This window comes from Lepidochelys kempii, chromosome 8 (genome assembly GCF_965140285.1).
Source record: "Lepidochelys kempii isolate rLepKem1 chromosome 8, rLepKem1.hap1, whole genome shotgun sequence".
NCBI lineage: Eukaryota > Metazoa > Chordata > Testudines > Cheloniidae > Lepidochelys > Lepidochelys kempii.
Genome location: NC_136387.1, coordinates 82,417,071 through 82,431,019, shown reverse-complemented (window position 1 = coordinate 82,431,019; position 13,949 = coordinate 82,417,071). Strand labels below are relative to the sequence as shown.

The 13,949-nt window shown below is 39.3% G+C and overlaps 1 protein-coding gene across 1 annotated transcript in view; it reads right to left on the bottom strand.

Annotated features, from left to right (window-relative positions):
* LOC140916576 (vitellogenin-1) overlaps positions 1-13,262 on the bottom strand; it is a 44,482-nt gene extending 31,220 nt beyond the window's left edge. The window contains exons 1-11 of the mRNA XM_073358233.2: positions 13,223-13,262; positions 12,864-12,884; positions 12,496-12,647; positions 10,517-10,768; positions 8,454-8,615; positions 7,686-7,837; positions 3,433-3,583; positions 3,171-3,328; positions 2,907-3,072; positions 1,717-1,842; positions 57-275 (exon numbers count right to left, since the gene is read on the bottom strand). Of these exons, the coding sequence (XP_073214334.2) occupies positions 57-275; positions 1,717-1,842; positions 2,907-3,072; positions 3,171-3,328; positions 3,433-3,583; positions 7,686-7,837; positions 8,454-8,615; positions 10,517-10,768; positions 12,496-12,647; positions 12,864-12,884; positions 13,223-13,262 (1,599 nt within the window). The remainder of the gene's footprint in view (positions 1-56; positions 276-1,716; positions 1,843-2,906; positions 3,073-3,170; positions 3,329-3,432; positions 3,584-7,685; positions 7,838-8,453; positions 8,616-10,516; positions 10,769-12,495; positions 12,648-12,863; positions 12,885-13,222) is intronic.
* Positions 13,263-13,949: the final 687 nt, after the last annotated feature.

Here is a 13,949-nt window from a genome sequence, read left to right as displayed (position 1 = left end):
GAAACAACACGTTGAGCTTATAGCACATGCTAAAGAGGGATTCTTTGTTTCCTTACCTTTCGTGGGTCTCTCTTGGCCAGGTTTGTCAGGGCCATCACTGCACTAATTTGAACCCTGACTGGGAGATCAGAAGCACCAGGTGCATATCCTGGCATAAACTTCATGATGCGCTTTAGAATGGCTGGATGTCCTACATTCCCAAAGGCCTTCAGGGCCAGGACCATTTCTTCCTCCTTAGCCCTGCCAGATGCTTCAGCTGCAAAATCATATAGTGGCTGAAAAACAAAAAGAGGGTTTAAGTTCCAGTTCGGTTCTGTAGACATACCCTGAGGGGGTGGCTGAGAAGTTTTAGTGTGTTCAGATAATTTAATGAAAGTATTTTAAGTTGCATTTAGTGCTCATAGAAATTGCTGGAAGTTTATCCCTGAAGACTGAAGTTGTGAATTTGTTCTTGGAACAAGTACAGCATAGACAGCAACAGTGCACAGTTCCTCACCAATATACCTTAAACATGATGGGTTAGATGTATAAAGGCAAAAATGGCAGTTAGGACCCAATTCCATTGACTTTCAATGCGAGTTAGGAACCTGGCATTGGTTCATTTGAAAATCTTTCCTTCCCTGGTTAAGAACCCCCCCTAGATGCAAGAAGTCAGGCTAGTCTTTGGGCCCATTCTGTCATTAGGCTCTTTTATGAGATGGTTAATAAATGTTCCAATATCTACCAACTGGAGTGGCAGTTTTAGTAACATGGACTTATAGGGAGACCACCAGGCCATTTCATTCTGCTACTTGTAAAGCAAGAAAACCCTAACATTTTTAGGGCACTGGGCAGCATTTGTACTTGTGATCTAAACAGCTGTCATTTCTGAGTGTGTGGCTAGAACTAACTCTTGCATGGTAGATAACTCTTCTGACTGCACAAACAAGGGCTGAATGAAAAGAGCCAAAGTATCATAGAATTTTTTCAATACATCAGATAGGCCTAAAGAGCAACTTTTGTTTTTTAAGACATCATATTTTTAATCTATTAATCTAGCTCAAAACTTGCACAGGATAATACTAATAGGCAAATCCAAATTTAAAACATTTCCTGTCTGACTCCTTGCTTTACTTTAAACACTTCCCATTTCCCAGTAACATTTGTCTTAATTAGCTGGGAGGCAGTGTAGCCTAGTGGAGAAAGAGTGCTACACTGCAGTGCAGGACACCTGGGTTCTATTCCTGGCTCTGCACTTGGCCTTCTGGGTGACCTTGTGCAAGTCAGTTTAGCCCTCTATGCTTCTGTTTGCCTATCTGCAAAATGGGGAAAATGGTACTTAACACCTTTGCAAAGCACTTTAAGATATACTGAGGGAAAACACTGTATAAGAGCTAGATATTATTATTGCCAGTGGGCAGTGTAGTCTATTGGTTTAAGTAGATGACTGGGTGCCAAGATTTCTGGGTTCTGTTCCTAGCTCTACAACTGACTCACTGCATGACTTTAGGCAACGAATTAACCTTTGTGTTCCTTAATTTGCACATCTCTTACATGGTTATATTTATCAGTACCATGGAAGTGTGTCATGAGACTTCACTATAAAGCATTTTGAGAGCCTCAGATAAAAGGTGCCATGAAAGCGTCCAGAATGATATGCTTTGTCCTTCCAACCTTAATTGTCTCATTTACAATTTTTCCTTTAAAAAATAAATAAAAGAAATTCAGGCTTTGTACCTGGAGAGCTGACTCAGGGCAGGAGTCTGAAATGGAGCAGTACTTGTGAACCAATGAGCCATAGGCTAGATAGGCAATTCTGTGAAGGAAAGTATCTGAGCGTGGATGTGTCTTTTTCAGGATGAGCTAGAGAGAAAATATTTGGACATTACCATCACTAGCAAGAAATAATTTAATTTTTATTTTGCATTTATGTACATTTTATATAAATCCACATGCAGGAAAAGGCAATGCATAGCAATTGACATTCCCTGAAAGGTTGGCTTCTTAGCTGATCAGTGGCTGTTACTGTATTTCACATAGTGACCATGTGGTATCTCTGAGAAATTCCAGATTTTGATCTGGGTATTAAGTTCTTGTTGTAATCCAATGGGTGAAAAATCACCCTAGTAGGGAATTTTACTGAGAACTGAGGAGCACATAGTATTCATAAAACTATGAGTGTTCTTTGTGGTTTTATAATTGCCTGAACTGTAGGGACAAAAAGCTAAGATGAATACTAAATATATCCCAATAATTCAGACTGATGGGTATATTTACCATGAAACCATATGCTAACATCAGACTTGAATCCATCATTTTCTGCCCCATAGGTGAACATCTAATCACTGGTCTGTGCTGACATTCATAGAGGGCCAAGTTTTGCTCTTAGAGGCATGGCTCTCATTGAAATTAAGAGGAAATGACTATATGCTTCTAAGGGCAGAATATGTACAAAATTTTATAACGAGCCTGATTCTACTCTTACACAAGTTCATTCCAGACTGGCATAATTCCCTTGACTTCAGCAGAATTACTCTGATTTATACCAGTCTTGATAGGACAATCAGACCCAATATATTCCGATAAAGCAAAACATGTATTTCTTACTGTCTAGCTGGTTGTGAGGCCCCTGAGTTACCAATCTTGATCTAACTATAAAGTTAATTTGGACAAAAGAATTCCAGAAATCAGTCTGCAACATTAAAACGACATCACTTAAGAATATTCAACTGTTTCGTTCTGGCTTCATCTATGTCCCTTTGATTGCTTCCGCCCTGCCAACACAGTCAGGAAATAAACTCTTTTCAACCTCACTAGGGGATATAAAAGCTTTGTATTTTCACAACCTTTGCAATCTTGCCAAAGGAGTAAATACAGTGGATGCTAGAATTGATGAAGAAAGAACAGAGAGTGTAAAAACATCCTACCACAGCTTCCTCTATCACATCACGGGTTGGTGTACTTAAATGGAAGCCCACAAGCACTGCTTGAGCTCCTTCCAAGTCACTGAGTTCTTTCCTTTCAATTTTATGCCTTAAGAATCTGATTGCACTCTGAGTGGAAATGGCAGGAATTATATCCAAAATCAAGCGCCTGCAATAGGAAAGACAATGATCATTTTCCAGATCTGCATCCGAACACATTAATTTCAGATCTTCAAGCATAGTTTTAAGAATTAAAGTTACTATTACCTATATACAGGCCGGCTAGAAAATTGTTTCCAAACTGACTCATAGATATCATCATTTGCTGCCCGGAAAAGCTGTACCAGCTGCAGGAATTTTGGTGGAGCATCACTAGGAACCCGCTCATGTGTGTGCTCTACCAGATACCGCAGGTTTTCCACTATCTGCAAGAAAATTAAAATATACAGTAAGATCAAATATGTTCCCTTTCCCACATGCATCAGCACCAATTTACAGCAAAATATTTACTTCCAGCAGTTAATTTTACCTGACTTTCCAAGTTTTTGATTTTGAATAACTGGAAGGGAAGCTGAAGCAATTCACTGCCAAAATGGTACCGAAGTGATCCACGTTTCTGGAATTCTGTTGATGGGACTTCTGGGGAGTGTTTTTCCACATCACTCAGTACCAGCTTCTGCCTGCAAAGGAGAAACCCAGTGAAATAACATCATGAGACCCAGTATGCAAAATGAAAATTTTGCTCTTAATATTATTATGTATTTTTACAAAAGTGTTTTGTTATCAAGATGCAAAGTTATTCACAAACATATGCACTGAAATCCAGAGAGAGAGCCTTATTCTGAGAGAACCTGCAACTCCCAATACTCAGAACCTCTCAGGGTAAGATCACAGGACATGTGTGTGTTATATGTACATTTGCATACTGAAGTTCAGACAAAAATAACTGACTAGATCCTTCATCAGAAATCATCACTGAATTTTAAGCCTGACTACAGGTTTCCTGAGAGTTCTTACACACCTCTGCACTTTCTAGTTTCAAATGGAAGTGAAAAAAGTGAAATACGGCAAGAAATATTACAGTCTCTTCTTAAATTATTACTGACCCAACTGTAAGCAGAATGTCCTGGGGTTCTCATAAGATTAAATGTTCTCATGAGATTTCCAACCTGATTTCTCAAGCAAAGAGATTCAGATACTATGGAAAAACATCCAAATGTCTGGTAGCTTTTCAAACTGAGCCGAACCATCTCCCTTCATCATCAAGCAGTTTTAACGAAAGGCTGTGTTTGTAAACATTTCTTATCCTTGCCATATTTGTGGCTAAAGGGTTGTGTCCTATCCTGCCAATTACATTTAAATAGTCCATTTAGGACAATATAATACTTTTAGGTATTTGAGTGAACATCTGAGAACATTCCAGTAGATATATGATTGTACTGAATAGTCTCTAAAACCTCCATAGAAAATTGGCATGTTCACTTTGGAATCTCTACAGAGATCCTTGGAAACATTCCACACACTGTTTCTATCGGACTTTCATAAGATCTTTGCAAAATTATTATAGAATCATAGAATATCAGGGTTGGAAGGGACCTCAGTAGGTCATCTAGTCCAACCCCCTGCTCAAAAGCAGGACCCATCCCCAATTAAATCATCCCAGCCAGGGCTTTGTCAAGCCTGACCTTAAAAACTTCTAAGGAAGGAGATTCCACCACCTCCCTAGGCAACGCATTCCAGTGTTTCACCACCCTCCTAGTGAAAAAGTTTTTCCTAATATCCAACCTAAACCTCCCCCACTGCAACTTGAGACCATTACTCCTTGTCCTGTCCTCTTCCACCACTGAGAATAGTCTAGAACCATCCTCTCTGGAACCACCTCTCAGGTAGTTGAAAGCAGCTATCAAATCCCCCCTCATTCTTCTCTTCCGCAGACTAAACAATCCCAGTTCCCTCAGCCTCTCCTCATAAGTCATGTGTTCCAGACCCCTAACCATTTTTGTTGCCCTTCGCTGGACTCTTTCCAATTTATCCACATCCTTCTTGTAGTGTGAGGCCCAAAACTGGACACAGTACTCCAGATGAGGCCTCACCAATGTCGAATAGAGGGGGACGATCACGTCCCTCGATCTGCTGGCAATGCCCCTACTTATACATCCCAAAATGCCATTGGCCTTCTTGGCAACAAGGGCACACTGCTGACTCATATCCAGCTTCTCGTCCACTGTCACCCCTAGGTCCTTTTTCGCAGAACTGCTGCCTAGCCATTCGGTCCCTAGTCTGTAGCTGTGCATTGGGTTCTTCCGTCCTAAGTGCAGGACCCTGCACTTATCCTTATTGAACCTCATCAGATTTCTTTTGGCCCAATCCTCCAATTTGTCTAGGTCCCTCTGTATCCTATCCCTGCCCTCCAGCGTATCTACCACTCCTTCCAGTTTAGTATCATCCGCAAATTTGCTGAGAGTGCAATCCACACCATCCTCCAGATCATTTATGAAGATATTGAACAAAACCGGCCCCAGGACCGACCCCTGGGGCACTCCACTTGACACCGGCTGCCAACTAGACATGGAGCCATTGATCACTACCCGTTGAGCCCGACAATCTAGCCAACTTTCTACCCACCTTATAGTGCATTCATCCAGCCCATACTTCATACTTTATAAAAATACTCTATAGACAATCCAGTAGGGAGCTCAATACAAGGCTATACAATTAACAGAGATTTTTCCTCTCCAGAAAAGTTATACAATATTAGTGGAAGGGCATTGGGGTCAGGAAGTATAATGCCAGGTACACTCAGATAGGTTTGTCTCCCGCTTCCAGGACATGCCAACTCTATAATATACCTTCAGTTCTAAAGTATTGGGAAGAAGCATATGTGCATATATGGGAAAATGAATATCAAGGCTTGGTCTACACTTAAAACTTATATCAGCATTACTATGTCAGCTGGGAGTGTGAAGGGGGAAATAAATCTAGTGACACAGCAATGCCAAATCCACCAATGTAGATTCATCTTGCCAGCAGACACACTCCTCATTGGCATTAGCTAATGCTGTTCAGGGAGATGGTATTAGTATACTGGGAGAACCCCTCAACATACGCTGAATCTACATTGGAGACTGGCATAGGCTGGCATACGCTTTGTAATGTAGCCATGGCCTAAGAGTGGGGTTAAAAGTTAAAATAATAGTAAAACTCCCCCGACTTCAATGGTTGCAGTGTTAGGCCAGCGGTGAACAGTTTTGAAAATCTGACCCCACATGTGTTACATTTTACTTCTGACTTACATGAAAAATGTATTTAAATAGCTTTAGTTATCTGACAAATGCTTTCTAGAGACCCAGACTGCAGGCCCTCCTCTTACTACCCCTTATGTGGTTGGCCAATTCTGCTGGACAGTTCATGGAGAATAGGAGCAGGGAGCAGAGCAAACCCACTGCTGAGTCTCTTTTCCACTCTCTGGGGGCATCAAGCAGCCCTTGAGGAACAGGAAGGAAGCAGTCTTTGCTCTCCTGAAGATAGAGGGCCAGGTCCTAAGTGGGTGGAAATCAGAACAGGTCCATTGGCTCCAAGAGAGCTCTGCTAATTTACAACAGCTTAGGATCTGGCACCTGGTCTGCAATTATGCCTGACCCTTTCCTGGGTTGCATCAAACACCTTCCATCATCCACCCAAATGTGTATCCACATCTGATCCTTAGAGTGTAAAAGTTCTTTAAAATACCTTATCCTACCCCCCGCTTGTTCACTGTTTAACCAAGTTATTATGCCCACTTACACTCCTCTTTGATAATTAATTGGTCTCCAGCCCTTTATTCATTTTTGTTGCAGTTCTCTGAATTCCTAATTTGTCCTTATCTTTCTGGTATTGCAGTGCCTAGACCCATAGGCTATAGTGGAGGAGCCAGTTCCTCACGGAATTTTATGGAGCAATGCCAGTTGATGTAAGCTAGGATCTGGTTTGAGGTGAAATATATCTAAGTGATAAAAAGAACTCTCTCTCTTCCCTACTTTGAGACATGATGCCTCTGTATAAAAAGCCCATAACTAGAGCTGGTCATAAAATAATTTGTTTCTGTGGAAAATTTTGTAGAAAATGAAAAAAAATTCATAAAGAAAACATGAAACTTTTTGGATTTCAGCTGAAAACTGGAAGGTTTAAATTTTCAGCCAAATATTTTCAGGTTTTGGCCACAAAGTTTTTGACATAAATTCAAAATTTTCCACAGACAGCAAACATTTTTAGTGTAACATTTCTTTGGTTAAAACCCCAGTTACCCATCAAAAGCAGTTGTGATGGAAAATTATCAACCAGCCATATCCATAACTGCACTGGCAACATGGCAAATTTCAAACTGCTGTGAATATCCACATGGGTCTCTTTCAGTGACGTGGTTTTCTAGGGATCTTCCTTTTAGTGAGTAACTGTGTGCCAGAGTATTTTACTACAAATACATTAGTTTGCATTTTTCAGATCAAATTGCATTTATCTTGGTTTTTAAGGCATAAATCAAATATCCCAGAGAGATTAAACTCATCAAATACTGCCAACTTTAGCTAGCAAAATTTGGATAGTGATGCACATGTTTCAGATTTATGACCAACAGTGAATGTTGATTTTTTTTATTATCTGGTTGAGGCTTTATATAATGTAATATTGCCAGTCAACATGTGGTAGGTGCAGAGGTCTCATTTCAGTTAGGGAATTTGACTAGATGCTGAATTAGTGAATTAAAGGGATATGTAATTTTGGATCAGCTATGCAAATGCACAGTACCTTGCTTCTACGACAGCATCCCCTCCAGTGACCTCATTGAATGGTGTGAACTGATGGACTTCTTGGACATCAGCTTGTACAATTAAAGCCTCCTCATGGGAAGATTTGATTTTGTAATTGTAAGTAGTGGTTGCCCGGGAATACTTGTTTTTCTACAGAATGAAAAAGTGACAAATAGAAAGTTATTTAACCATGAATAGAATTCATAGATAGTAGGCTCAGAAAATATCACTTATACCATCCAGTGTGACCCATTTGTTTGCAGGGCTACTCTCTATACCAGGGGTGGCCTATATATTCATTGTATGCACCTCTCTTCAGAAGTTAATATGCAGCTCCTTGTAGAGGCACTGACTCTGGGGCTGGAGCTACCGGCGCCAACTTTCCAATGTGCTGGGGGGTGCTCACTACTCAACCCCGGCTCTGCCACAGGCCCTGCCCACCTCACTCCTCCTTTTCTTTCCTTAAATTTAAGCAACTGATCATTTTTTTGAGAGGGCAGAATTTTGTTCTGAAAAGAGACAGCATGAGAGATATGTACCCCTATTCTGACGGCATAATGTGATACAGAGGCTTTGCATTGGCCAATACGCATGAATACCATGCAGAAAGCAAATATAGATAATTAAATATAACAAGCCTGATTTGCCTTCTGCTTAAAGTGGTCTAAATCAGGAGCCAATGTAGTAAATGGGTGCAAAATGAATGCATGTGAGAGAAGAATCAGAAGAATCAGAATGTGTTTAAATATAAATCCATCTTACTTACTTCTCTGCAGGCTGGGCACTGGCAAGTGTATGCAGCACCAGTGAACATCTGAGCTCTCTCATCACAGCTGTTTAGGTCCTTGGATTTTGTCACATAGATTTGACTTGCTCGCCTGTTTTCTTGAATCACATAGGTTGTATTGCAAACACCATCGATCCCAGCCTGCCAAAAATTAGAACCAATCAGCTCTCAGAGAATGCTGCTCTTGATGCAGAATTGCTGGATGCCTAACATGGAGATCTACTATGCTCTGACCATATTTAAAAACCATGCATATACTGTCAAAGGGCCAAAGCAGGGGTCCCATTGAAAGCACGGACAAAATTCCCACTGATTTCAGTGGGACAAAATTTCGGCTCAGTGGGAGGCTTGTATCAATTGCCAATTAGGGACTATGGAATAGGAGATATAATTTGGAAAAATTAATAAATATGTGTTGAAATAATGTGATCAGTCAGAATTAAACTTCAAAAGCAAGAGATTTTTGAGTTGCGGCCGATACTTTGCCCTTAAAAATCCCATTATACCTAATCTCCAGCTCATACATTCCTCTATTAGAGGCTTCAGAATAGCAGATAATCTGACACACAATGTGAGCAGCAATAATTACACATTAGTTAAGAACAGTGGAGCTTTAACTGTGGATTTTCTTGCATTTGAAGGTTTAACTCAGATGTTTAATACTACTTTAAGATTTTATATGTATAAGGTGCATTGGTTCTCTTCAGTCAGTGAACAGGACTTCTACTAATGTTAAAGGGAGATAAGTGAATGTATTTTGGGGAGGAATGGTTCATTTCCTAACTTTTCATTGTTAATGGTAGTGTACAATTGCTCCAGGGACTTAGAGGTACGGGACCTGATTTTGTAGACCTCAGTTAAAACTCCCATTAATTAAGTGATCTCCTGTAAGCCATTTATCACCTGATTCTGCATTCCTTAAATACCCCACACTCTTATTGACCTCACAGGAGTTTAGGAGGCACAGGAAATACAGAGTAACGCTCTGCAGCTCAGGTTTACCTTATCGTGATGCCTATCTTCCTTTGTAAAGTGCTTTGAGATCCTCAGGGAAAGATCCCAAGGTTTATTAATCAGTAAATGACTGAGTAAAATAATGAAAACTCAGAGAAGATTTCAGTAGCTAACCCCATATGCGCAGGTTGGCAATGGACTACCATATGTAACGAATTCATTTAGAAATAATGAAGATGTGCAACTAGGCATTGCAAAATACGGCATATACTACAGCTGCAAGGTCTCAATATGGTGCTGCGGGTGGAATAAATATTGTGAAAAATATGAGATCCTGAAGCTCATTTCCAAACCTTTTTCTGATCAGATCAAGTAAACAAAAGTTGTTTTGATCTACATTTGCAATACAAATATTTTGAAAGCACAATAATATCAATGAAATGAAACCCAACCTCATCAATGTAAATATATCTATGCAAAACTAAATAAATTTCAATCTGTGTGGTGAATTTCAATGTGGGGAGACTTAAAAAGGTATTAAAACCCATAAAACAGTGGAAATTCCAACAGAACATTAAGTACAGCTGTAAAAGCTATTCTAATAACACAACAGCATATGTACTATATTCCTTCTCAAATAGGACCTAAAGGAGATTAAAGTATACATGATTTCTTAGAGACATCAAATTGCTATTATTTCTAGATGAAATGTTAATGATATGCTGAGGGTTTAAGCTTATTTTAATGCATTATTAACATTTTTTAGGCTAACATTATAGCTTTCAGAGTGGTTTCCTTTTTCCTTTTACCACCCAACAAGCCATGTTTTCTTAGTTTCTAATGTTGTTAATGGACTCCTGAAATCATTTAATCAATTAGATTAAAAATCTATACATTTCTCTGGACCATTAAGGTACAGATATACCAGTGGTGGTACAGAATAAATGAACAACTTCCCTCTAAGTCAAGATGTTGCTTACTAGTAAATATACACTTAACACTGAATTCAGATAAATGTGTTAGAAGAACCAGAAGTGTATCCTTATTCAAATTACACCCAAACATAATTACCAAAGCAAAGTGCTCACCTCCTGCAAGTTATATGTATTCTGTGACTTCTTCAGGGTGAATTCTAGCACATTCAGAAATCCTCGATAGAAATTAAGCCCATCATCTGAGAGAGAATCTGGAGCCATAAGATTTCCAACACGGCCATTACTGTATTCAAATTTGATGGGGTTTCTGAGTTGTGCTGAAAATGCCTGGGTCAGTTTAGATGACCGTGCGAACGGCTCTCGAGGCCAGATACCATTGTATTCTGCTGCTTCGAGTGAATAAACCTGGGAGAGAAGGGGAAATAGATTTCCTATTAACGTTTTTCCATTAACTTTTCTTCTTAGGATTTTAGGAAGCAATACCTCAAGATGAAGCCATGACAGGGACTTGCGGATGTGAAAAGTGGCTGAGTGGGATGTTTCCGCACATACCCATTCTTTGTCTCAATTCACAGATCATCTGTCTGGCCCAAAGGTTGGCCTGTGTACAGAACTGAGCCAGAGAAGAGCCACGCTAAGCTGAACTCGACCATCAGAACTGCAGAAGACCTGCAGTAAATTGTGGGGAAAGTCAACGCTGTATGAAGGAGCATTAACTTTGGTGGCACTTGCTATGATCCCCCTAACTGAAGTCACAAAGCACAGCCAAGGGTAGAGCTAATAGTGACGTGGCTGCTGAGCTATTCTTAGAGTCATAATTAGTGAGGGGGTTAGAAAGCAGAGTGGAGGAATTGTCCCTCCCTGTACATTTTACTAGAGAACCTTGGGGTTGGAAGCTCAGAGAGCTGTAGATCTCTCTTCTCCACTTCATATTGTAGCCCTGCTGCAATGCAAAACTCTCCCCCTCCCCTGCCTCCCGCGCAACACACTACCCCATCTGCCATATAAGTTCAGTCTCCAGGGCCCATTCAGTACTTGGGCTCTCAGTGGAGACTGCCAACATGGGTGAGAGTTATGCTGGTGGTTTTATGATGAAGACACTTGTCTACTGGGAAGGGGTCTGACACCATTAATTTTGACTTGAGGTGGATATGAACCAGTGGCCTACAAGTGAAAGGTTAATCTTCTGCACCATTCACTTCTCCAAAACCAAGGAATGCTTTAAATTTAACAGCATAAAAATAAACTTCCCCTGTAGCTGAAAGGGCATACCATGTTACATAACCAAAGAGAGAAATTTCCTGTTGTCTTTCATTATATCCTATAAGAATACACAACAGCAGGCAGCTACTTCAGTTAGAAAGTTCCTGCACTTTTCAGGCACTTATTAGGAGACAGCCACTAGTCTTTCTAGTCTTTCTATCTAGAATTTCTTTCTAGTCTTTCTATCTAGAATTTAAATTTGCCAAGTGAAATCTGTTAAAAAGATGATTTTTCTTCCACACACATACAAGACTAAATGGAACCAGTCCAGATCAAGGGGTATGTTTCAATACATTCATTGGAAGCACACATAGGCTTACATTAAAGATCAAAATCATTTTCATATAATCAGAAATCTTTAGTAATTACTCAGAAATGTTAATGTCAGCATACAATAAAGGAATACAATCTCAGTGTAGCACAACATGGCACTTCCCCACTGAAGCTAAAGAAACAGCCAGAAAAAAATACTTATGCCAGATATCGAAATACATCCAGCTGCTATAATATGTTTATTTCTGTTTGTTTGCTAGTTGCAAAATCAGTTGATTAAATAATCGTAGGTTGTAGAGTTTGGGAACAATTGAATTGATCCAGTAATAAATTATTATGCATTTGAAATTATATTCTGTTGTCTCCCTGACCACAAAGCAGAAGAAATCCTTCAAGCCCAAGGTTGGCTTGAGCTGAGAATTACCTGGCAAAGTGCAAATAGAATATAGAAAACTGCATAAAAAAATAACAGTGTCAGTTACATTCTGCCTGAGTAAGCAAAACATATGATGAAACTTAATTATTTCCCCAAAGCTTGGGAAAAAGAGTCATGTAGGAAGATACTTTCAGCTTTCACATTGGATACATTTTCTTACCCTAATAAGACAAAGTTTTGGCCCGATACCACTGATTTCCACTTTACATTTTACTTTTATTCCAGCTCTTGCAAGTCCTCTGTCTGGAAGTCCACTGAGAAATACACTTTCATAATCATATGTGTAAGCCTTGTTTTCTTTGAAACCAGGTTCTGTAAAGAAACAATGCTCCGTAAACATTATAGAGAACCTATAGGATATATGTTATTATACTAAGCTCCAAATTGGAAAGATCAATTTGTTCATTTTAATATTACTTCTGAAGCACATTAGCAGTTGTAAAACTAAATTAAATATTCATACACCTTTCAGATTATATTTCAATTGCACTCATTAGAATGATATAATCTGATAGGAAAAATACTTACCATAATTAAGATGCTGACTCCCTGAAAGAGAAAAAAAATATAGCCATTATGACAAAGCGTCATTTTACAATTTTTTTTAAAAAAATTACTGTCCAAATTTTTATCTCAACCTGTGAAGTACATACTGCGTAATATTTTCTAGTTAATTATGTTAATTTTTCAATACAGATTTTTATTCTAAGGTCAGAATATATCCAAATTTTCCTCCCCTAGACAATGGAGAATTTGCAATCGGGTTTTCTTTTCCATTTATGCAAATTTGAAGTTTATATTTATAAATGAACACAATTAGTCGCTTAAGCCTTATTCAAAAAAGTTTCTGCTAGAAACCTATCCAGATAGATAAGGTGCTTACTTACCCACAAGGGTTAAAGTCAGAGCTAGAATTAAGTCCCTCATTATGAAGGATAAGCTAAAGGTGAATGTGCCGGGTTCTCTTTTATAAAGGCATAGTGTATCACGTGTTCATCGAAGTGAGGTTCCAAAATAAATAAGCATATTTCAGAATCAGTATTGATCTATCAAAAACCAAACATTTCTTGGGGTAGGAATGCTGTTAATGCAAACCTATTGGATAATTTAGACCAAGTGTATCTTTTCTATGAAATATGGAATCTATTTTTGATATTTCTTGTTTTCACCCTTTTTTTCCATTTCCACACACACATTTCTACAATAATTCAACAACTGGCAATAAATATTTGGGCTTACTTTAAGAACAGTGGAGCCAGATTCACAGCTGATGTAACTCAGCCTAGCTCCATTGAATTCAGTGAAGTCTTGATGATTTACACCTCCTGCGTATCTAGACCACAAACTCTTTGAGACATGCATCAGTTCTTCAAAGTGACATAGTCTTAAAGGAGGATTAGTGCATGATTTAATCTTCTAGTGACTTAGATTTGTGCATGCTGCTTTCGGTCACAATCCTGCAGAGAAAACCATGCAAATGCAGAACCCCTCTGAAGTCAGTGAGGCTAAGTGACTGCGCATGGCTCCCCCTGCAGTTCTCTTTGCAGGAGTGGGGTCTTATTACAGACTTGTGTGAAGCTATCTGGGGAGAGCAATCCCTTCAGTACTCCCTCA